The sequence below is a fragment of the Pistacia vera genome, unplaced genomic scaffold (genome assembly GCF_008641045.1).
Source record: "Pistacia vera cultivar Batoury unplaced genomic scaffold, PisVer_v2 Contig302, whole genome shotgun sequence".
NCBI lineage: Eukaryota > Viridiplantae > Streptophyta > Magnoliopsida > Sapindales > Anacardiaceae > Pistacia > Pistacia vera.
Window position 1 is genome coordinate 537163 of NW_022196116.1, and position 26001 is coordinate 563163.

General features: G+C 36.1%; 2 protein-coding genes and 1 pseudogene across 2 annotated transcripts; 2 read left to right on the top strand and 1 right to left on the bottom strand.

Moving 5' to 3' along the window:
- Positions 1-5814: 5814 nt before the first annotated feature.
- On the top strand, positions 5815-10854 carry LOC116135706 (auxin response factor 2B). Its single transcript, XM_031421419.1, is given in 32 exon segments — positions 5815-6350; positions 6464-6583; positions 6728-6823; positions 6911-6963; positions 7067-7223; positions 7341-7425; positions 7589-7616; positions 7618-7643; positions 7743-7808; positions 7811-7834; positions 7837-7875; positions 7878-7938; positions 8246-8365; positions 8608-8633; positions 8636-8683; positions 8758-8859; positions 8862-8924; positions 9028-9102; positions 9105-9203; positions 9206-9393; positions 9396-9459; positions 9462-9518; positions 9521-9626; positions 9628-9751; positions 9753-9898; positions 9900-9967; positions 10041-10088; positions 10091-10139; positions 10141-10218; positions 10337-10377; positions 10380-10582; positions 10741-10854. Coding segments are annotated over 32 exon segments (2652 nt in total). The 5' UTR covers positions 5815-6272.
- Positions 10855-13360: 2506 nt separating this feature from the next.
- LOC116135707 lies at positions 13361-16663 on the bottom strand (annotated as a pseudogene).
- A 4022-nt stretch (positions 16664-20685) lies between these two features.
- LOC116135756 (auxin response factor 2B-like) lies at positions 20686-24273 on the top strand. The gene is made up of 8 exons (XM_031421474.1): positions 20686-20743; positions 20848-21012; positions 21303-21446; positions 21692-21767; positions 21846-22017; positions 22128-23065; positions 23148-23338; positions 23460-24273. The coding sequence occupies exons 2-8, from the start codon at positions 20888-20890 to the stop codon at positions 23635-23637; spliced, it is 1824 nt and encodes a 607-aa protein (XP_031277334.1). The 5' UTR covers positions 20686-20743; positions 20848-20887; the 3' UTR covers positions 23638-24273.
- Positions 24274-26001: the final 1728 nt, after the last annotated feature.

A 26001-nucleotide genomic window follows, 5' to 3' on the forward strand; every position in this document is an offset into this window, starting at 1 on the left:
TCAACACTATTATCAAAATATCATCCGATTAATTACATTCGATAAACAATAAATATATTCAATACTAAATTGAGACTTTCTACTATACATGAATAATTAGATACCAATATTTTGTCATCTTATGAAAGGCAATTAATATTATTTCAAACCCATCTATATAATAAGGGAAGTACTAAGTTACATAAGGATCATGTTACTCCATGACAGATAGTGTATCTAATGTATCAATTAACTATAATCCTATTTGTTATTAAAAAAAAAAAAAAAAAGTAGATTACACACTGCCCTAATCAATAAATTCATCTATTATTTTTGAAAGAGGAATTCTTGTTTTCCTTTAAAATCACAAAGCTTACTGGCACGTCAAACAAACGTACTTGTATTATGTCATGTAATTGTTTCTTTATATGAATAGCATGAATTAATACATAAACTTATTAATGATTTGTAGGTAAGTACGTATATGGTTGGTACATACTGTTGTATATGATTTTCCTATGGTCAGATTTACGCCATATGTCTACATATTACTCTAAGATCGAGCAACCAGGGTTGCCCACGTGTCACTTCCATAGCGGATGATTTAACTAATAAGTTCATCAGTCTCTAAGCATGATTGCTCCGACTTAAGTATGAGAGAGGATTAACTCAGATTCGGATTACAGGAGATTATATTTGTAATATCCCGTGTAATCTACCAACTTTCAACTACTACTAAATGACATGTATAAAAGGAAGACATCACCTCTATTTTGAACAACGAGAGATAACCTTGGAAAAACACACTTAGGTAAGGAACCTAGTTAGTGAAGTCCTATAAGAGCTTGCTATTATGGTTCTCCTCTTGTACACAATTTGTATGTAATCTAGATTCAAATAATAAGATAACAGTGGATATAGGCTTAATTCCAATCTGCCGAATCACTTTAAAAACGTTTTGTTTGACTCATTATGAATTTTCTAATTCACTCCCAGTTGATTATTTATAATCACGAGCCCTACCCAATTCCGTCTTGGTAAACTGGATAGCTTTGGTTTTTGTTCATGACAACATATACGTTGGTCCTTATATTGTAAAACTGAATGGAAAGAAGGGTATACTAAAGGCTGGAAAAAAATAGATATATAGGAGATAATAACAAACCATGGTGGATTGAATTCTTATTCTGTACAACATTTACTTTTAAATGTTTGCCCCAAAATAGGTTTGCCAGTTTTCAAAAGACGATTGAATCACTTGGATTTTAACGAGAGATGGAAATAAACGCACATTTTATTCATTTTCATGCTACTTGTTTTTATATTTTTTCTCTTCGAGTGGTCACGACTCTTACCCCAACTCCAATAACATCTGCTCCCACCATATGCACGTTAATGTCTAAGCCTTCCATGCTACTTCACGTGTTTGATGTAGCTTCTGCCTTTTCAAAAATCTTCTAGAAATAATTGTTGAGCCATGTATTGTTTGTTAGAATGTAGAATTATGTTTTATATTTAAACAACATAAGGATTAGTTTAGCTTAGTGATATCACATAATTTGATTTGCATAAATATAAATTTGACTATTATGAATTCTCAATAAATTGAATGGTTAATAGATAGTCCTTTGTTAAAATTATTTAAAAATAAATATTATCACTTCTTAATTATACTGTACGTATGTATGTTTCATCACATGGAAACAAATGGAGATATGATGAATTTAATTAAACGGTACCTACAAAATATTTAATAATACTGATTATGGAATAAAGTTGGAAACATTATTCAAATGGCTCGTTCGTTGGAGAATACAGAATTTATGAGGTATAAACCTAGTGCAACCACTTCTTATTTTTCGACTGTGAGTTACCATGGGTAACATGTACAATAAACACACATAGTACAAATTTATTTTGGTAGATGACAAGATAATTGTGGAATAATTAACATTTATTTTTACACAAAATACATTACACGGTGACACCAACCATCCGCGTAGAGTAAATTCTTACATTAACAAATACTACAAATATCTCTTCTCTTGCATAAACATAGAAATCGGAATGACTTGTCCAATGACCATACATTCTAAGTCCTAACTCCATCATGTGCTGCAAACTCATATGCATTTATTTTGAGGCATTATATCCATGTCTAATAATAATAATAAATATTAATTTCGTAAATAAAAAGAATGATATAATTTGATTTTGTGTTCTGAAGTCTAAACTAGATAATTAGGGTAAAATGACAAATGGATTTACCTTAAATTTATGATAAAGTAATACTACGTATATAATATTTTTCATACAATATTATGTAGTAAAATATAATTGTTTGGTTTTAAATTAAAATTAAACTTTCACCCAATCATCTTTTGTTACGTAATGTTGTATAAAAAATATTATACGAAAATGTTATATGTGTATTATAAGTAATGTTACACTTACATCATTTTTTTACACTATTTTGTAAACATCATGATATGACATATGTTACAACCACATAAATTTTATTATAATATTAAAAATTTAAAATAATTAAAAATTTATGTAATGACAAGATATACCATATCATGATGTTTACAAAATAGTATAAGTGTAGTATTACTCGTGTAGTATTATTCATGGTGATATGACAAGGATGGAGAACAGAATTGCTGAGGTGGCGGCGAGGGAGAGATTGGGATGAGATAGAGCATTGGTAAAAACAGAAGGGTTAATGAGTAATTTACAAAATAAATTTAGCAATGGAAAAAAAAGTAAGTTTATTTCCGGACAAAGATTCCTCCATTTGTTGCTTTAAACCATACACAACTGACAATACACATGGGTCGCACTCACTTACCTCTTCTGCTCACCCCTCACCACTCCTACTTTTACCCATACACGTGACTTGCCCTTTGCCTACTCCATTTACCCCTTCCAATTTCTCGCGCTTTTTTTTCCCATTTTAACTTCTCCTTAAAGACGCGGTGTTTCGTCCGCAACCTCTCTTTCTATTTTTTCCCCCTATTAATGGACTGGGTCGTACCAGGGTAAATTATTCAAATTTGGCTTAATTTGGTCAAGGTCAGCAAGGGCTACCTCCGTCCTACCACCTAAAATTTTAATTAAAAATAATTTAAAATTGGTTTTTCATAGGGGGAATGTTAGTTATAACGAACTGGTTCATCAAATATAGTGATCCCAATTAATCAATATAATTGAAGTGATATCTGTAGGGCTAATACAAATGGAAAAGTATGTATCAAAACGATATCAACTTTGATTGGCTAAATTTGATAGTTGGTGTTGATATCTCAGAAATATTGCTGCATAAAATCAACCTATTTTAGTTAGGATAAAGATTTCTGACGCCTCATCTTTACCTTGTTTGTTGGCATTGAGGAAAGCAGCTTAAGAGAATTTCTTTGTAACAAGTAAAGATAGTTAGTTTCTTGACAATTCACTTCATCTCGTATCACACACAATCATGCTGAAAATGGATGCGAATTATCCGGATTATCGTATCTTCATTTTATATGTGTCTGGTAGCAAATTGGATCACAGTTGTCTTTACAATTTTGACAACACGGATTATATATAATGTATATGCCAGAAAAAAAAAAGTAATCTTTTTGTATTGATGACAAATAAATGGAATTTAATTCAATTTATTGCGTATACTATTTTGAGTATATACTTACATTTAAATCCTCTATTCTTTGTAAACTCCACCGCAACATTAGAACCAATCCGAAATTAAAATACAGCAATATGATATTCTTGTATTAATATTATATGATATGAATATTTTAATTCTCTATCTTCAACAGTAATATTACCTTCCAATTTCATATATAGTAATGCTGTCCACAGTGTTTATTCGTATAAAACAAATTATTATTATTATTATTATTTACATAATAAAGATAATTACATTGTAACGAAGGTGATAGAAATGAATAGGTTTTTTACTATGAAAAGTGCACATTTTTTAACCATTAGAGAAAAACCTAAATATGTATTTAGTAACCCACATTACCCTTTCGCTGTCATTCATTTAACTCTTCCAACAACAGGAGTCTCAACTAAACGAAACTCCTTACTTTCTCTTTCAATGCTATTCTTTAATTCATCTTGTCATCCCAAAGATTTTTTGAAATCAAAATTAGAGATATCTTGATATTTCTATCGGTGGTTGCGTAGTTCAATAGAAACTCTTGAGTATATTATTCAAGCGATCATTAGTTTAAGTCTCTCATCGGATACTAATAAAGTTATCTATAGGAGTTTTTACTCAACCGTTAGTTCTGGGATCTCAGGAGATTAGTTAAGGTGTGCGTAAGCTAACCCGAATACCTCCGATCATACAAAAAAAAGGTCGTACATAGAATAGCCTTAGTAACAAATTTACTATAAACTATCTCTGGGTGATAAAGTGATTTAATAAGGACTATTGAGTGTATTACTCAAGAGATCATGAATTTAAGTCTCTCATCGCCTCCTTAATCACTAATAGGATTAGCCATTGAAACTCTTATCTAACCGATAATTTTAAGATTTCAATAATTTTGTTAATTTACGCTTAAATTAATTCAAACATTCAAATCATAAAATAATAATAATAATAATTTTTACTAGACCATTCCATCGCAATTCAGAATTCTCCTTTTATCTTTAATTGTCACCTTCTCATTTATGCCAAAGATTAATAAATCATGATATAATCCGCTTTTTCAAAAAAGTTAGGTAAATAAGCCAAGGTAGTTTGAGGAAATAGTACCTGATGACAACAATACCAACCAAAGGAGGTTCAATGCATTTATGCTTGGGCGATATTCATAATCTAACTATATATCATAAATCCTCACTCATTGCTCCTGCATTCAGTTAATTATTTATTTAAGAGGTTATTCAATATATCCCCTGTACGTCTGACACATTTATATTAATCACCCTACTCTATTTATAACCTCTTTAATTGGTCCCGTATTGTAAGTTTGTTATTCGATGAATATTAAATACATTGAATTATGATCTACCTATATCGCCTTAATATAAGTCCTCTACAATAGTATCGTATCCGATTCTTTAAGGTTAGTAATTCAGTATTCTTAATCTTAATCTTAATCTCTTTCAATTAGTCACCTATTTATTTAATATTAATTCTTCAAAAATATATTTTATATGAAATCAATTTGTTTATAAGGTTTTTATCATAAAAAAATAAATGCACCACATTTAATTCACAATTATTTATTTCTAAAATTATGATATAGTTATTTTATTATAAATAAGATAATTCGCAAGTGATATTTCAAATAATTGTATTAGTCTACTAGCTCTTTGTATTTGGAAGTCCAAACATTAAACAAAGCCTTATCTCAGCCTATCATGAGAAACGCGTTCGCAATTTTGCCGCCACGAGATAAAAGTGACTCACGATATGTTAAGCAGTGACAACCGCTATTCAGAGAGTTTGTTTGCACCATTACCACCTAGGCGCACGCTAGACATAGGCTATATGAATGGAGTGCAATACTGTAGCAGGATTACCAAAAAGTACATAAGCTAAAGTGCGCCAAGGGTGTTAATTACGCACAGTCTATCCCTTCACATCCATCCAAACCTGCCCGTTAATAGCACGACAAAGCCACTTCCCCATAAAAACAGAACAACTTTCCCACTAACGTCAGGACAAACGTCGTTACCTGCCAAACCAACCATACCTCGACACATTTCAAGGAGTCCCCACTTAACGCCGTTAAAAACACAAACGAAACCCAAAGCAAAGCCGCCTTTATTAATGAATTAAGTCATTAACCTCCGCGGACCCGATCGTGTCGCTTTTATCTGGTCCCAAAGGGGATCACCGGCTGTAAAAGGTTGGAGTCACCGGTAACTGCCGGTTGCCTCCGCGAAGAAAAGACTGGTTAGAAATTGACCGCGGTTGAAATGATTGTACGCAGTTTTGACCACTCTGGTTAAGTCTCTCTCGATTACACACAGCGAGACACAAACACAATACAACACAAACAACGCCTAGAGATAGAAAGAGAAAGAGAAAGAGAGGAGTCTGTGTACGAGCTATACCTCTGGCACCTGTAATTGTTGGCTGAGCTGGGTTGCAGAAGAGAGAGAGCAAGATAGTGACTAGAGAGAGAGTCTTACCAGTTTTGGTGCTTAAATCGAGATAATACGTCGTGGATTTGTTTCAGAGGGAGTAAAATTTTAGTTTTAAAGGATTGTGTGTGTTGTGAGCTTATCAGATGAGAGATCTGAGTTTGGAGATTTGAATTGTTGAAATGATGGCCACTGCTTCTTCAGAGGTGTCGATAAAGTCTTCCAACGAGACTAGCAGGAGTCCTATGGAAGGGCAGAAAGGTAACTTTGTTTTTCCTGGTACCGGAATTTCTAAATTTCCGGTATAAGTTTTCTCGTTGGTATTTTTGATCTGTTTTTTTAATTTTTTTTCCTTCTTTTCTCTTGATGTTTCGTTGTAAACCCCGAAACGGCGCTGTACAAGGAGCTATGGCATGCATGCGCGGGTCCTTTAGTCACCGTGCCTCGTGAAGGCGAGCGCGTGTACTACTTTCCTCAAGGCCACATAGAGCAGGTTCTACACATTTTTCTTTTTGGGTTAAATTTGTTAATTATTACATTATATTTAATTTTAATATTTCTCATTTTTTAAGAAATATTTCGGGTTTTTATTTTTTTAATTTGGGCGCAATTTAATGTGTAATAATCAATGAATTAGGTCGAAGCGTCAACCAATCAATTCGCTGACCAGCAAATGCCAATTTATGATCTTCGCTCAAAGATACTTTGTCGCGTGATTAACGTGCAATTAAAGGTATTTAGGGTTTTAGTTTAATTTTTTCTCAAGTTAATTCTTGTTTTTTAAGATATTTTTTTTGTTGATAAATCGTTTTAATAATAGGCTGAACCGGACACTGACGAGTTTTCTCAAGTGACTTTGCTTCCTGAGCCAACGTAAGTGTCGTTCTTTGTCCTGGTCTTTTAACTGGTGTGATGAGTACTATGACGGGAATTGAATTTTCTAATTGTTGGATTTTTTTTTTTTTTTTGCTATTATTAAAGATGAGAATGCTGTAGAGAAAGAACCACCTCCTCCACCACCGCCAAGATTTCATGTACATTCCTTTTGTAAGACGCTAACTGCATCAGATACGAGTACCCATGGTGGGTTTTCAGTGCTCAGACGGCATGCGGATGAATGTCTTCCACCATTGGTTAGTGTATATTTATATATATTTAATTTTTGAAATTTAGTTTGTATTCCCGTTTTAGTATTTCATAGCAATTGGAGAGATGCTGAGAGGGTGGGTGTTTATTCTTCATTATGACAGGACATGTCACGGCAGCCTCCCACCCAGGATTTGGTTGCCAAGGATTTGCATGGAAATGAGTGGCGATTCCGGCATATCTTTAGGGGTAATGGCGATTTGTATGATTATTATTAATATTATATGGGAACATTCCTCATTTGATTCTTGCATATGGTTGCCTTCACTAAAGAACTGTTAAATGTTCATATTTGAAGAAGTTTTCAGAGGATTTTGTTTTAGTGATGTTCATGATTATGGTATATATCAGTGTCACCCACGGAGGCACTTGCTACAAATGTTGGAGTGTTTTTGTTAGCTCAAAAGGCTGGTAGCGGGGATGCGTTTATATTTCTGAGTTGGTTGTCTACAATTTTATGAAACCCAGTCTTATAAGCTTCACCATCGTTTTTTCTGTCTTATGAGAACGATACATGGACTGAATTTTTTTTTTTTTCAGGGGTGAGAATGGTGAACTTCGTGTTGGCGTGAGACTGCAATGAGGCAACAGGGCAATGTTCGTCTTCTGTCATATCCAGTCACAGCATGCATCTTGGTGTCCTGCCACTGCATGGCATGCAGTCTCCACTGGAACCATGTTCACAGTTTACTACAAGCCTAGGTACTAGGTTTATGATATGTATCCGCCATGTGCTTTTGGTGGTTGGATTATTAGTTGGATTCATTGTAATTCATTTTTCACATAACCTATAGAGTTATACTCTGTATTTAATCATGGCTTTAGCATTGCATGAGATGTAGTGTTGCTGATGTTATTCTTATTATTGAAGAGGAAATCTTATTTAAATGGTGTTTTCTAGTCTTAGATCAATTTATTTATAATTCAATAATGCGATGAGATGTGAGTGTGCTGTCCTTTCTTATAATGGAAATTCTTGGTTCAGATTGCTGACGGCTTCTTGTTGCAGGACAAGCCCAGCAGAGTTCATTGTTCCCTTTGATCAGTACATGGAATCTGTGAAAAGCAATTATTCAATTGGAATGAGATTCAAAATGAGATTTGAAGGCGAGGAGGCTCCTGAGCAGAGGTATGGTTTGTGGTCGGTGTTATTCTACTTTTACTGATAAAGATCTGTTCAATCTTAACCTCATTTGAAAGTTATTTGTTTATTAATATTTTCATGTGGTATTAGCAATTTTTTTAGCATTCTCCCGTTTTCCCTTTTTTTTTTTTTTTTCCATCTGTTTGTGGATTTTGCTGCTTACTGTTGACTATTTCTTCTTCATATGAACTAACTGTTATTGATTGCTCAATTGATTCTCTTTGAAGGTTTACTGGCACCATTGTTGGCATTGAAATGCTGACCCCCAAAGGTGGCGAGATTCCAAATGGAGATGCCAAGGTAGTATTAGTTTTAATAAAAATTGTGTTTGCTGTGTTCTATGATGCTGAAAAGCAAACGTTTATGTTCCCTTTTAGGTGGATGGGACAGACTTCTACCATACCTAGGCCGAGAGTTTTCCTTGGAAGATAAGCCTGCACTGGCTCCTCCAGCCCTCAATCCGCTTCCAATGCCTAGGCCCAAAGGCCCAGATCAAACATGGTTCCCTCTTCACCGGACTCCTCTATTCTGACAAGGAGGTACTGTTACAGTGACGCAACTTCTTATTTCAGTTTTTGTATACTTTCCTACATATTTACTCTTAAAGATCAAGTGAGATTTGACTCTGCTTCTGTTAAATTGATTAGGCTCATCTAAGAAATGTAGACCCTTCATCACTACTGGATTTTCAAGGGTCTTGCAAGGTCAAGAATACTCGACCTTGAAGGCAATTTTGCTGAGAGGGATAGCAATGAGTCTGATACCGCAGAAAAGTCCATTATCTGGCAGCCTTCACTTGATGATGAGAAGATTGATGTGGTTTCTGCTCCAAAAGATATGGATCCGAGAACTGGGCGCCAGCAGGGAGGCATGAACCAACTTATACAGATTTGCTGTCAGGCTTTGGGACGAATGCTGGTTCTGTCCATGGTTATAGTCCATCCATTGATCATGTCCTTAGCATCAGCCATTCCAGTGAGAAAAAGCTTGCTGGATCAAGAGGAAAGTTTAACTTGCTTCCCATCGCATGTCTTTGATGCCCTCTAGTCTCTCACTTAAGTTGTCAGAGTCTAATGAAAGTTTTCAGTTCAAGGTGTTGATATAAGTTATCAAGTAACGGGCAATGGGGGATATGGTGGTTGGGTGACTATCCCACTCTTCAGAGTCGTAGAATTGAGCCCTCTAACGGAAACTGGTTTATGCCCCCTCTGCCCCCATCTCATTTTGAAAATTCAGCTCATTCGAGGAGTTGATGCAGAAACCCATATCGGTACAAGACCACAGGCTGGCAAATCCAAAGACTGCAAGCTCTTTGGCATTCCCCTCTTCAGTAGCCGTGTTACACCGAGCCTGCTGTATCACATCAAAACCAATGACTGAGCCAGTGGGCCACATGCATCACCAATTTTGTGCACTTGAATCTGATCCCAGGTCAGAACAATCTAAGAGCCCTAAATTGGCAGATGATAGTCTTGGTGTTATCGAGCAGGAGAAACCGTCACAGACTTGTCCACCTCATTAAGGATGTTCGTAGCAAGCCTCAGAGTGGGTCTTGTAGGAGTTGTACTAAGGTATTTTATCTCACCAGTTCCAATGTTGATATCTTGGTTGGTTTTAGACACTCGTTTTATTCAATTCCTTTCAATTTCAGGTCCACAAGCAGGAATTGCACTTGGTAGGTCTGTGGACCTTTCAAAGTTTAACAACTATGAGAATTGATTGCTGAATTGGATCATTTGTTTGAATTTGGCGGTGAACTATGGCTCCAAAAAGAAATGGCTCATTATATACACTGATGATGAGGGTGACATTATGCTTGTTGGAGATGATCCCTGGCAGTAAGGATTCTTCCCATGCACTATGATATGTAACAATGTTTGTTTTGTTTATTGTAGGCTTCTTGTATCTTTTTCCTTATTAGGCTTCTTTTGATCATGGTTTATGTGGTGTCAAATCAGGGATTTGTGGCATGGTCCGCAAAATTTTCATCTACACAAGAAGGAGGTCCAGAAGAAACCAGGGTCCTTACTCTCTAAGGGTGACGAGAATCTATCCATTGGGGAAAGTGCAGATGCAAAAGAAGTGAAACATCAGTCACTTCTTCTGCATGTAATGGCGAAATTGTTAGAATGGCTTCCATGGATTCTAGGTAACTCTCTAGGTGTATTTTCAATATGTTCATTTTTAGAACAGCCTGATGCAGTAAACTTTCATTTCTGAAATTGTGTTGTAGAGGAAAAATAAGTGAACCCTTTTTAAACACCTGTGGTATTTGTTATGTTGTTTTACTTGTTCCATCTTCTGTCATTCTAAATATTTATGCCTGTCGATAATGTGGTCCTTTGCTTTTCCTATGTTAGGTTTTGCGTGGTGTATCAGTGAAAGATTCTACAGCCATTCCTGGTTGGAAATATGCGGTAATAGAGATGCATAAGAGTCCAATAGAGATGGATAGAGTCCGCCGCAATGTATGAATGGCACGGTATCCAATTTTGGACATGGCGTGTGGTGCCCGACTATATAGATGCATTATAATGTATACCCCGTATTTTGAGCATGGCAATCCTAGGCTTTGCTCCACCGACAGTGGTATCCCCTCTTGTATATAGTTGTAAATGTAAGTAGTTTAAGTCTATACAGCCTCTAATGTCATTTTGGGTAATCATACAATCAGCTTCTAATGTTTCAATTAGTTGTTTTTCTTATTTCAGTCATCATTGGTTATAAGAGAGTTGTAGTGTACCCATTTTTGCAATGATTTTTAACTTCCAAAAATAAACATTTAAGTAGAATCAGTCAATTTTTGCGGTGTGGTTGTGGTATGGGTGGGGCAAGCGTTTGTAGGGTTTTCCGAAGTAATGTCTGTGGCATTGTTTTAAAAACCGGACTAGAGGACAACCCGTTTTGTTGGTCGGGTGATGGTTCAACCGTCTACCGGTTTGGTGATATCATCACACATCATGATGATGTCAGCATATTTTAATCATACTGTTATATATTAGTGTTACCTAACATTCGAATTCCTGTTATATATTAAGTGTTAACCTAACATTTCGAATTCCTCTTCCAGTAAGTTGAGTAATTAAAAGTTGGCCTTCCAACCATACAACTGGCTTGTTGAAACTTTATTTGAATTACAACAACTACAAGATTAAATATTTACCACACCCAAGTAATAAGTTGTGTAATGGCTACAAACTGGGATTGTACATTGTCTCCAATTCTTTACACTAAAGCATGGAGATTTATGGCTTCCAAATGATAAAAGGGATGAGTAAAATTTCAAAATCGGGATTCACACTATTTCAAAACAAAAGCAAAAATGATAAAATAAACATAAGTATATCTTTTTATTTGCATATAAAAGTTATACGTGGCTTGAATTCTAGTTCTGAAAATGCCTCTTATTAATACAAATAAATTATGACAACCAAGGCAAAAATATTCTAAGTGGAAATCACAGAGCTTGAAGACATCTGAAACACACCTTCAAATGATTGAATCCATATGGCAAAATGTTACCAAATTCACAAACAATCCACTATCTGCAACGCTCATTCAGAAAGGGTAATATGAGAGTACTAAGATTGTAATTATACTTCTCATACATCACTTCCACCCAAACACCAACAGCACCAAACAAAGTCAGAAACAATTCATTACAAATAATCTCCATACTCACTTCCACCCAAACAGCAACAGCACCAAACAAACGGTTGCTTAAAAATTGTACAATAAAATATCCAGTACTGCTCGGATAATGGGTGCGAATTCTGTTACTAAATTGTAGCTCGAACGTCAACTTACTCTCTATTAAAACAGGACAAAGAGAAAGCACACATTTCAAATTTCACAGCAAAGCCCCGAAGATTACAACTCCACTTGAATCAAATTGGATTGTCAAGACATGCATGCCAATCAGCCTTCATGCGTCGATTTCCGGTGAGGGAGGAACGCGTCGTCGCGTTTTCAGAGACTGGAGTTGCGATCGATTTCAGCAACGAATGGTTGTGATTTCGCAAGGGATGGTTGCGATTCAGCAAGATCAAGTTTTGATTTGTGATATTTTTCAGATTTTCGTGATTTCATTCAAATTTTTTCAGAGATTTTTGTGCGTAGAGGAACTGAGGAAGAAGAAATGCGCAACGCAAAGGGAGAAAGTGAGAAATTTAGGGTTTTTTCATTTTTTAGATTGGGCCGATTTTCTTGGCGGTCCACACTGTTTACACAGTCAATGACGGTTAAGCGGTTTATTACGCAATAGTGGGTTTTATGCTAACTCGAACTGGACACGTGATCGGTTCACGGTCCAACCAGTTGGACCGGCCAGTCCGTCCAGCTTTTAAAATAGTGGTCTGTGGTACAGTTGTACTCGAAACAATGATAGTTCAACAAAACTCAAGTCAAGTCTGATCGTTTTCAATTAACTCGAGTAGTGGAACGAGTGTTAGGGTTTCAGTAATAGTTAGTTTGTAATTTATGTGTATCCACAAGCTCAACGGTTCTTAAGCGTCGGTAAACTCACTGACTCCATGTCTCAATAGCATTAGGCTTCATTTAAGTATTAGGCTTCATTTATAAACAAGTTGTAATTAATGTGAAAGATCAGAGTCATCTAATTACTTATTGAAAATCCAGAAGTGTTCATGAAGATCTCAATCAAGACAATCAGTACAATGGGTAGGCTGTACTTCACGGAAATGTCAAATATGGCTTTAGTAATTACGTTCGAAAAGATAAATTTTATAAAAAGCAGAACGATGCGGAACCACAGATGTTTAATTCTCTAAAAGCTTAATTAATGGTGCAGTTACCACCAAGTGCATGCTGATCTACAAAGTTTAAAAGGCCACGACTACTTTAAACTTTAAAGTTGACTGGTTGTGGGCAGCCGATAAACAAAGAAACAGATTACATGCTTTAGTTTTCCCCATGAGAAGAGAAGCTGCAGATCACAATCCTTGCTTTCAGATGGGCTGTTGAAGAAATCTACATCATGCCATGAAAGCCAGCTGACTCCAGAAGTACTGCTTTGATTTGCTCAGGGTGGACATCCTGGCCTTCCTTGCATTGCTGGATAATCAAAACACATTAGTAAAGAAGATATATCTCCGGTGGTTTTTACAGTTTCTTCTACAGGAAAGAGTTGAGTTTGTCATTTTAGTTGTAATGTTTCTCAGGAAATTTAATTTCTATAGAAGATAAAGAATTGATGATAAAAGAAATTATACCTCAGCTCGGAAATATCCATGGCAAAACCATTGAAACAACTGATGACAGCTTGCAGGATGTCTAGTCCAAGATTATCCAATGCTCTCATTGTGGACAGCAAAAGACCAGGTCTGCGCCCCAAAACATGTGAATATTTACAGCTCTTCCTCTCTTGCTCTACTTCAACCTACACAAGCAGCAAAAATGAAACTGTCACTGAGACGTTCTATAACCCCGCGCTAACAGTCTCTTAAAAATCTAATGCATTTGTTATTATATTGACGGCAATACCATCTAGAAATGGAATTATTATGATAATAATCATATGCAAGAGTCATATAACCCTCACTATCTAAACTGAGTGCGATATATAATTGAATAAGGCAGTCACAAACATCTCCTGCATATTCAGTAACGTTGAAATTTCAGTATGGTTCATGACTAAACTGTGATCTCCTTGAACAATTTAAGAAGAAGAAACTGAACAACTTGGCGGTAGAAATAGAGCTTGAAATAAGAAAACCACATCACCTGGATTAATTCAAGCACAATGATACATACCCTTGCAGGTTGGCCATTTGGGCTAGGCAATGAGCTGGGGCAAAGCTCATCCTTGATACGACTATGCAAGGTAGGTGGAGTGGGTGTTAAAGGGTGGAAGGTTGTGGTTGATGTCAATGCTGAGCCGGAGGGGTTACTCTAATCATTGTGGAGGTCATTGATCCTCTGAAGAAGTTCCTTCAAGTACTCAATTGCATCCCCAAGATTGAGCCCTGTCCATCTGTGAGCATGAAAAGGATAATAGAACTAGCATAATGTCATTTCAATGAAGCAGAATCAAACAATTATAGCCCCAAAGGCATTGTCTCTTCATAGTCAAGTACTTCTTCAAAAATTGCACATTGGCACAAATTTCTAGCCTGCTCCTGCTTCAGATTTTACCAGGACTTCTAATCTTGCTTTTGAAAATTTTGCATTCACTAACATCAAACTCTAAGCTAGCAGAGTCACGTCAAACAATATGCTAGCCTTAATCTGAAGTTCCCAGATAATGTTCTTTAAACAATGATTACCAAATATATCATTTTTTTTAATGATACCCATAGTCTTTCTTGTATATTCGAATTCTAAATTGGGGATTGTTCTCTAAGAGGATAGAGGAACCTTTGAATTCACACAAGAAAAGACAACAGAACCATAACAAATTAAAATTTAAAACAAAAACAAAAACCAGAAAAGAAGAAAACAAACACATCTATAGAATTGAAATTCAAATATTTCAAAGTAGCCTTTGCAGCTTCTTTCGAAAGACAAAAGCAAGAACTTGCACTTTAAATTTTTGTTTTGGACACGTTATATAATAAAAATTTGATTCCCGCAAGTGGTCCAGAAGATTATGGCGAAATTTAAACCATTCTACCAGTTTCCATGTGAGGAAATTAATGCAACTTTATTCAAGCATTTTAGAGCATGAAAAACAAAATATGCAACTCAGCCAATTAAAAAAGAAGCATAAACAATAAAACGGCAGTTAGTCCAAGAACTTGCAATTAAGAACCATTCGTACTCCTACTCACGAGAAATTAGAATCTTAAAAAAAAAAAAAAAAAAAAACAAGCAATTCATATGCTTGAATTCACGAGAAAATTACGAAGAATTTCTTACTTTGCTGATTTTTGGAACAACAGAGCGCAACATGTACAGTCTATCATTGAGCTCTTCCTCCGTCGCCTCTCCGCCATCAAATTCTTAGCTGTGCAAACCCTTCTTCTTGCCCTTCTGGTCTCCACCAGTAACTGTGCTATTTGCATTCGAGCTACTCCCCCATTTTTGCCAATTTCGTCCCCTTGTTATTCTCAATAAACTCATCAGAGTCATAATTCAAACCCGAGCCATCAATCTCACGTCTTCCACATCATCACTTATACTAAATTTCCTCTTTCTCTCTATTTCTTCACTCATTTCTTTCTTCCCTTTATCATTATCAATTCCACTCAAAATTTGGCTACCTTGTGCACCTAAAACCCCCAGATTGGTCCCATTATCAGCTAAATTCTTCCTAGCAGCTCTTTTTTGAAAAAGAGTAGGTGTGCTCCCATTGGAGGTAAATTTTCGAGTGGCCTTAAACATTTAGACCTATTCAAAACAGAGAATTTCCACTATTTCATCAAACCCACGAAAACCCACAAAACTATTAGTGTTATCCGGCAACTGAAGCATACGAGTCGCTCCAAATTGCTGTTCAGAACATAAAATTGGAGCATTCATCGGATTATTGGAGCTCAAATCATTAAAACTACTCAAACCCCACCACCACCTCTGTTCAAACCATGACTTGCTTGTGTCTCAAGAAACCCCTTTCACCCAAATCAAAACCATGCTCTAGAGGGTTTTAGACACAACATTAAGGAACGAAGACAAAGTATTTTTGGGTGGATAAAGTAGTGTACCTGAGACGCATCAGATTGTTGAAAACAGAAGAAGATGGTGAACAAGAGAGGAAGATCCACTGCGTTGAGTAGTAGATTATCCGTTGCTGGGTCACCGAGATTTGGGGGTGAAAATGTAATATCTTGTGGTTATGCAAACTAGTATTACCAGTACATACCAATCACTTCCACTTCAAGCAAGATTTGAATCCAGAGAGTGAAGCCTCTCTTCCACTTGATTCTCTAGCACAACACTGTTATTATTAGTATTGTTGTTATTGTTGGTGTTGGTGTTGTTTCTGGTCCAAGTAGCTGAATCTTCGTCCTTTATCTTCCATCCAACCACACCATTCACTCGGAGAGCATCTTTAGGTTTGTGGAGAAAATGAGAGAAGAAAAGAAGAATAGTTTGTTGAAAAAAGTGAGAATGAGAAGACGTTGCAGAAGGAAAAGGGCAGTAGCTTTTTATTGAATCAATCAGCAGCAGAGATGAGAGAGTGAAGATTGTGACACGCCACCTTGCCCTGTGAACGTTACATTAATCACTACTACACGGTTGGCAGTTATTGTTTTCAGATAACATTCTTCCTCCCCAGTGGTAAAACCTGTATATTTGTGCTCCCTTCTCCACTTTCTGACACATGGCAAGGTGCGGTTCCTTTCCTGCACTGCATTAATTTTCGAACTCTCATTATAAAATCTCAAATGTTCTACATTACAATACAAAGATTTAATGGAGAGTAAGTAAACTAATTAAAGTTGGTTTAGTTGTAAAACTTTTGAGTAATTAAGGCATTATAGAAGGTATGTGATAAAAAAAGCAAAAATAAAGTGAAATTAAATGTCAAGGTGTGTATATGGTATAGCTTATTTGGTACAGTATGCATAGCCGTTATTAATATCTTATTACCAAATTTTGTATATTCATAGGAGATTTGTATTGGTGATCCGGATAGATATAAGGAGATTGAAATAAAAAGCATGATAAATTAGTTGGGAATGGGAAGTGAGTGTTAAATGTTCCCAGAAATTGGGATTGTAGTATTGAAGAGTATAATGAGCAATAAATATGAAAGAGTAGAGAAATGGCTTGGACTTGGACTAGTTGTACATAGTAGACAGAGTAGAGTAGAAGAAGGAGAGGATTCTCAATATCTCGTGAAACCTTTGAATTGTTCACCGCACCCCATCAGAACGCCAACTTTAACCTCCTCAAGCGTTACTTTCTTTCCCACTTGCTTTACGGAAGATTAGTTTTATTTCAATTCGATAACTTAATCATAACAAAAAATTATCTTTAACGTCGTAACTTCATTTTGACTGTAATTAAAGTTTTCTCTTCCTCATCACTATCACTCTTGCAACTGCTCATTGTATAAAAAAAAGAAAATTAAGTATTGTTTTGTCAAATCAACATTTACATTCAAATAAATTCACAAGGTGAATGTATTTTTTACTCCACTCATGAATTTATTTTATGTCAAATCAATATTGAATTTATATTTAAAATAATTTCAAAATGTTCATTTAAAATTTCCCTTCTATCCTAAACAAGGACCTTATCCATAATACTCGATTGGACCCACTAAATCTATATAAAACAATAAAGAAATTATTAATGTGAAAACATTGAATGTTAATTTAAAGTTAAAAAAGAAAAATGGTTCAAAAGGATGCAAGAGAATCTCCACAGTTGTAGTTATGGCTGCTCTCGTTTGCCTAGAAAATAGTATTAAATATCTGTTGCGCAGGCTCGTGATCTCCAGACATCATTGACAATTGGCTCTGATTTGCATTATTTGTAGGAAAACGATGTCTTCAATTTACAGCTTACAACTTGTACGATTTGATAGGTTACATTTCTATCACCTTTATAATACTTGTATACAATTTTTGTTTTATTCCTGGGTGTCTGGCTTCTCCGCTCCCGCACCTTTAACTAATTTTTATTGGGAGAGGTATTTTTGATTAAATTTTCTTTTTTTTTTTAATATTAGAGAATTTAATATTGAGAGACTATTTATATTTTTTTACTTTTACATCGACACTATGGTGATTATTTGTATATAGTTTTACGCTATTTCTAGAGATTATTGATCAAGTTATTAGCCAAATGTTGCTACATCTCCGTAAATTCTTCCATTAACATTCAAATTGTTACACCGTGGTGTTTATGGAAGACATTATATTATTTGTCACTAATATAGTTTCAATCTTAATCATTTCAATTTAATTTCAGTTTGTATTATAAGTTGAAAAATAGTATCATATTATTGGAGCAATGTTTTAATAACCAACTCAGGTGAAACCTGACAAATTCAGCAATACACCCTAAAAATTACAGTTAATCCTTATAGGTTTGAAATTTAGTAAAAACACCTAAATACAAATTAGCGATCGACTAGTTGGCAGCAGCGACACCCTAGATGCACTCAATCATCCATGAGCAATTCCCATAAATCTACCCAAGATTTGATGAAATCAGTTCGATTTTGGCCAAATCTCACCGACGTTGATGTTGACTTTCCAAGTTAGGCTCACCGATGGCGGCGCCGACAACCCCCCCCCCCCCCCCCTCCCCATCATCCCGAAAATACTTGCCTCACCTTCAACCAAAACCCACTTCATCCCACCCCATTAGCCTCCCAATCGTCGGCAAAAGCCAATGTTACTACCGCCAATTTTTTTCGCTTTCTGGTCGATTCACTCATCAGAAATCAACTCCGTCGCCACCATTGTACTGATCGACACTTTCTTTTTAAAACCCAAATAGTTCAGCTTTCAATTTTGCCGATCATCATCTAAATTCTAGGGTTTTGGGTAAATAAGAAAATTGTTAACCTGACCTGGTAAGCTCTGGGTCCGATTTAACCTCGTAGGTTTCGAAGTTATATATGTTTGAAAGTTAAATATCATGGACTAAGAAAAATATCTTTTTTGTAGTTTCTTTTCACTATTTTCATTTTTCTATTTCTTTTTTGGATAAATATATCTGGGCTTCCATTTTGATATCTAAAATTAGAGATGGGTATTGAACATATAGGATCCAAAATAAATCATTTTAGTTGTGTTAATCAAATAGTCAACATAGAATAAACATAAACATGTTCAGTGTTTAAATTAATATCTGCGAGTTTGATACATAAACATGTTTCTTCTATGTTCAAAACTAAAATGGGTGAATGATTAAACGAATGAAAATATTTTTATTTACATACACGTAATGACGTGGGTCATATGGGTTAAGCAGAGCTGGGCCAGGACTCGTCTGTGGGCCTAGCCCAAGGAAGTTCATCTTGGTCGGATGACTGGCTCACATGTTGCATCTCGGTCAATACTAAATTATCATTAAGATATTATAATGATACACTCAAATTCAATGCCGTATATACATGTTAAGGGGCGTGTCGATCATATAATATTTTATTATAGGTATATATTATATTAATAAAAAAAAAGATCACCTTGAAGATTACTGAAAACGTTTTGAAAATGTGTTTGGTTGCTTCGAATAAATTGGTTAATAATATGTTTGGTTGGGAGGATAAATATGTGAGTATGTTATATAGATTATTAAATTGTCCTTTGTTTTAAATATTAATATAATAGTATTTTTTATTATTATTTTTTTAATAATTTCTTTTAATCCCCTACATGTGAAATTTTGCTAAAACACCATATCTATATAAAACTTTAATTTGTAGCAAAATCACCCTCACCCACCCAAGCCACTGCCGGTAGCCAGCCACTACCACTGGCTGCCGCTGGTAGTTGACGGAATAGCGCATGACTGGCCAGCCGTATATGGCCGGCTGTGCGCTGGCAAAGCCAAAAATAGCCATAGATCACAAATCCACGGTCGAAAAACGACCAAATCTATGGCCATTTTACGGCTATAGAAACGTCAGATCTAACCGTTTCCGACCATGGATCCGAAAGACCAGTCAGATCGTACTGGTGTGCACCATTATGACGACTGACGTTGGTGGCCGATGGTGGTCTTGAGTAGTTGGGAGTATTTTGTAAACTTTTAAATTTTGTTGTGACTGAGGTGTTTTAGCTAATTTCTCAAATGCAGGAGAACTTGGTAATTGTTATTTGGTAGACATTTAAGGGTAATTGTGTGTGAAATGATTTTTAATTAAAGGCAAAATGGATAGAAAAATTAGATTATCCGGTAATGTTTTAATAGCACCTCCTAACAAGGTAATAAGATTACTCCCTCATATTATCAACAGTAAATACTATTTGCAATAAAAGATTAACATAATATTTTATTACTTGCAAATCAAATATCGGAATCTTCCAAAATAAATGAAGATTGCTCTCGTTATCTTATATACTCTCGATCCAAATAGCTCCTTAGTGTTATATTACTAAAGGGGCGTTTGGTTCAGGAATGTTAGATTACTGGGAATATTGAATTACTGGAAAGATAGATTACCTTGAAAGATTACTGAGAATCTTTAGAAAAATATGTTTGGTTAGTTGGTGGGTATGTTATATTAATATGTTTGGTTATGGGGAATAAATTGGTGGGTATGCTATTTAAATTACTAAATTATCCCCTTTTAAATATTAATATAAAATTATTTTTATTATTAATTTTTGAATAATTCTTTTAACCCCCAATATTTCAGATTTAGCTAAAACACCCCCGNGGTTGGAGTGTTTTTGTTAGCTCAAAAAGGCTGGTAGCGGGGGATGCGTTTATATTTCTGAGGTTGGTTGTCTACAATTTTATGAAACCCAGTCTTATAAGCTTCACCATCGTTTTTTCTGTCTTAATTAGACCGATACATGGACTGAATTTTTTTTTTTTTTTAGGGGTGAGAATGGTGAACTTCGTGTTGGCGTGAGACGTGCAATGAGGCAACAGGGCAATGTTCCGTCTTCTGTCATATCCAGTCACAGCATGCATCTTGGTGTCCTTGCCACTGCATGGCATGCAGTCTCCACTGGAACCATGTTCACAGTTTACTACAAGCCTAGGTACTAGGTTTATGATATGTATCCGCCATGTGCTTTTGGTGGTTGGATTATTAGTTGGATTCATTGTAATTCATTTTTCACATAACCTATAGAGTTATAGACTCTGTATTTGAATCATGGGCTTTAGCTTTGCATGAGATGTAGTGTTGCTGATGTTATTCTTATTATTGAAGAGGAAATCTTATTTAAATGGTTGTTTTCTAGTCTTAGATCAATTTATTATATAATTCAATAATGCGATGAGATGTGAGTGTGCTGTCCTTTCTTACAATGGAAATTCTTGGGTTCAGATTGCTGACGGCTTGTTGTTGCAGGACAAGCCCAGCAGAGTTCATTGTTCCCTTTGATCAGTACATGGAATCTGTGAAAAGCAATTATTCAATTGGAATGAGATTCAAAATGAGATTTGAAGGCGAGGAGGCTCCTGAGCAGAGGTATGGTTTGTGGTCGGTGTTATTCTACTTTTACTGATAAAGCATCTGTTCAATCTTAACCATATTTGAAAGCTATTTGTTTATTAATATTTTCATGTGGTATTAGTAATTTTTTTAGCATTCTCCCGTTTTCCCTTTTTTTTTTTTTTTTCCATCTGTTTGTGGATTTTGCTGCTTACTGTTGACTATTTCTTCTTCATATATGAACCAACTGTTATTGATTGCACAATTGATTCTCTTTGAAGGTTTACTGGCACCATTGTTGGCATTGAAGATGCTGACCCCCAAAGGTGGCGAGATTCCAAATGGAGATGTCTCAAGGTAGTATTAGTTTTAATGAAAAATGTGTGTTGCTGTGTTCTATGATGCTGAAAAGCAAACTTTTATGTTCCCTTTTAGGTGAGATGGGACGAGACTTCTACCATACCTAGGCCGGAGAGAGTTTCTCCTTGGAAGATAGAGCCTGCACTGGCTCCTCCAGCCCTCAATCCGCTTCCAATGCCTAGGCCCAAAAGGCCCAGATCAAACATGGTTCCCTCTTCACCGGACTCCTCTATTCTGACAAGGGAAGGTACTGTTACAGTGACGCAACTTCTTATTTTCAGTTTTTGTATACTTTCCTACATATTTACTCTTAAAGATCAAGTGAGATTTGACTCTGCTTTCTGTTAAATTGATTAGGCTCATCTAAAGTAAATGTAGACCCTTCATCAGCTACTGGATTTTCAAGGGTCTTGCAAGGTCAAGAATACTCGACCTTGAGAGGCAATTTTGCTGAGAGGGATAGCAATGAGTCTGATACCGCAGAAAAGTCCATTATCTGGCAGCCTTCACTTGATGATGAGAAGATTGATGTGGTTTCTGCTCCAAGAAGATATGGATCCGAGAACTGGGCGCCAGCAGGGAGGCATGAACCAACTTATACAGATTTGCTGTCAGGCTTTGGGACGAATGCTGATTCTGTCCATGGGTATAGTCCATCCATTGATCAGTCCTTACCATCAGCAGTTCCAGTGAGAAAAAGCTTGCTGGATCAAGATGGAAAGTTTAACTTGCTTCATCGTCCATGGCCTTTGATGCCCTCTAGTCTCTCACTTAAGTTGTCAGAGTCTAATGCAAAGGTTTCAGTTCAAGGTGGTGATATAAGTTATCAAGTACGAGGCAATGGGGGATATGGTGGGTTCGGTGACTATCCCACTCTTCAGAGTCGTAGAATTGAGCCCTCTAACGGAAACTGGTTTATGCCCCCTCTGCCCCCATCTCATTTTGAAAATTCAGCTCATTCGAGGGAGTTGATGCAGAAACCCATATCGGTACAAGACCACGAGGCTGGCAAATCCAAAGACTGCAAGCTCTTTGGCATTCCCCTCTTCAGTAGTCGTGTTACACCAGAGCCTGCTGTATCACATCAAAACACAATGACTGAGCCAGTGGGCCACATGCATCACCAATTTTGTGCACTTGAATCTGATCCCAGGTCAGAACAATCTAAGAGCCCTAAATTGGCAGATGATAGTCTTGGTGTTATCGAGCAGGAGAAACCGTCACAGACTTGTCAGCCTCATCTAAAGGATGTTCGTAGCAAGCCTCAGAGTGGGTCTTGTAGGAGTTGTACTAAGGTATTTTATCTCACCAGGTTCCAATGTTGATATCTTGGTTGAGTTTTAGACACTCGTTTTATTCAATTCCTTTCAATTTCAGGTCCACAAGCAGGGAATTGCACTTGGTAGGTCTGTGGACCTTTCAAAGTTTAACAACTATGACGAATTGATTGCTGAATTGGATCAGTTGTTTGAATTTGGCGGTGAACTAATGGCTCCAAAAAAGAAATGGCTCATTATATACACTGATGATGAGGGTGACATTATGCTTGTTGGAGATGATCCCTGGCAGTAAGGATTCTTCCCATGCACTATGATATGTAACAATGTTTGTTTTGTTTATTGTAGGCTTCTTGTATCTTTTTCCTTATTAGGCTTCTTTTGATCAATGGTTTATGTGGTGTCAAATCAGGGAATTTTGTGGCATGGTCCGCAAAATTTTCATCTATACAAGAGAGGAGGTCCAGAAGATGAAACCAGGGTCCTTACTCTCTAAGGGTGACGAGAATCTATCCATTGGGGAAAGTGCAGATGCAAAAGAAGTGAAACATCAGTCACTTTCTTCTGCATGTAATGGCGAAAATTGTTAGGAATGGCTTCCATGGATTCTAGGTAACTCTCTAGGTGTATTTTCAATATGTTCTATTTTTAGAACAGCCTGATGCAGTAAACTTTCATTTCTGAAATTGTTGTTGAAGAGGAAAAATAAGTGAACCCTTTTTGAACACCCGTGGTATTTGTTATGTTGTTTTTACTTGTTCCATCTTCTGTCATTCTAAATATTTATGCCTGTCGATAATGTGGTCCTTTGCTTTTCCTATGTTAGGTTTTGCGTGGTGTATCAGTGAAAGATTCTACAGCCATTCCTGGTTGGAAATATGCGGTAATAGAGATGCATAAGAGTCCAATAGAGATGGATAAGAGTCCGCCGCAATGTGATGAACGGCACGGATATCCAATTTTGGACATGGCGTGTGGTGTCCGACTATATAAATGCATTATAATGTATACCCCGTATTTTGAGCATGGCAATCCTAGGCTTTGCTCCACCGAACAGTGGTATCCCCTCTTGTATATAGTTGTTAAATGTAAGTAGTTTAAGTCTATATAGCCTCTAATGTCATTTTGGGTAATCATACAATCAGCTTCTAATGTTTTAATTAGTTGGTTTTCTTATTTCAGTCATCATTGGTTATAAGAAAGTTGTAGTGTACCCATTTTTGCAATGATTTTTAACTTCCAAAAATAAAACATTTAAGTAGAATCAGTCAATTTTTGCGGTGTGGTTGTGGTATGGGTGGGGCAAGCGTTTGTAGGGTTTTTCCGAAGTAATGTCTGTGGCATTGTTTTAAAAACCGGACTAGAGGACAACCCGTTTTGTTGGTCGGGTGATGGTTCAACCGGTCTAACCGGTTTGGTGATATCATCACACATCATGATGATGTCAGCATATTTTAAAATCATACTGTTATATATTAAGTGTTAACCTAACATTTCGAATTCCTGTTATATATTAAGTGTTAACCTAACATTTCGAATTCCTCTTCCAGTAAGTTGAGTAATTAAAAGTTGGCCTTCCAACCATTACAACTGGCTTGTTGAAACTTTATTTGAATTACAACAACTACAAGATTAAAATATTTACAACACCCAAGTAAATAAGTTGTGTAATGGCTACAAACTGGGATTGTACATTGTCTCCAATTCTTTACACTAAAGCATGGAGAGTTTATGGCTTCCAAATGATAAAAGGGATGAGTAAAATTTCAAAATCTGGATTCACACTATTTCAAAACAAAAGCAAAAATGATAAAATAAACATAAAGTATATCTTTTTATTTGCATATAAAAGTTATACAGTGGCTTGAATTCTAGTTCTGAAAATGCCTCTTATTAATACAAATAAAATTATGACAACCAAGGCAAAAATAATTCATAAGTTTGGAAATCACAGAGCTTGAAGGACATCTGAAGACACACCTTCAAATGATTGAATCCATATGGCAAAATGTTACCAAAATTCACAAACAATCCACTATCTGCAACGCATCATTCAGAAAGGGTAATATGAGAGTACTAAGATTGTAATATATACTTCTCATACATCACTTCCACCCAAACACCAACAGCACCAAACAAAGTCAGAAACAATTCCATTACAAAAATAATCTCCATACATCACTTCCACCCAAACAGCAACAGCACCAAACAAACGGTTGCTTAAAAATTGTACAATAAAATATCCAGTACTGCTCGGATAATGGGGTGCGAATTCTGTTACTAAATTGTAGCTCGAACAGTCAAACTTACTCTCTATTAAAACAGGACAAAGAGAAAGCACACATTTCAAATTTCACAGCAAAGGCCCCGAAGATTACAACTCACCTTGAATCAAATTGGATTGTCAAGACATGCATGCCAATCAGCCTTCATGCGTCGATTTCCGGTGAGGGAGGAACGCGTCGTCGCGATTTCAGAGACTGGAGTTGCGATCGATTTCAGCAACGAATGGTTGTGATTTCAGCAAGGGATGGTTGCGATTTCAGCAAGATCAAGTTTTGATTTGTGATATTTTTCAGATTTTCGTGATTTCATTCAAATTTTTTCAGAGATTTTTGTGCGTAGAGGAACTGAGGAAGAAGAAATGCGCAACGCAAAGGGAGAAAGTGAGAAATTTAGGGTTTTTTCATTTTTTAGATTGGGCCGATTTTTCTTGCGGTCCAGCACTGTTTACACAGTCTAATGACGGGTTAAAGCGGTTTATTACGCAATAGTGGGTTTTATGCTAACTCGAACTGGACACGTGATCGGTTCACGGTCCAACCAGTTGGACCGGCCAGTCCGGTCCAGCTTTTAAAATAGTGGTCTGTGGTACAGTTGTACTCGAAACAATGATAGTTCAACAAAACTCAAGTCAAGTCTGATCGTTTTCAATTAACTCGAGTAGTGGAACG

Bases quoted from the DNA above. Each gene is read 5' to 3' on its own strand.
- LOC116135756 (XM_031421474.1), top strand. From the start codon at position 20,888: ATGAGGCAACAGGGCAATGTTCCGTCTTCTGTCATATCCAGTCACAGC. The intron at 21,768-21,845 runs GTAGTATTAGTT...GTTCCCTTTTAG, and splicing joins CCAAATGGAGATGTCTCAAG to GTGAGATGGGACGAGACTTC. The intron at 22,018-22,127 runs GTACTGTTACAG...TAAATTGATTAG, and splicing joins CTCTATTCTGACAAGGGAAG to GCTCATCTAAAGTAAATGTA.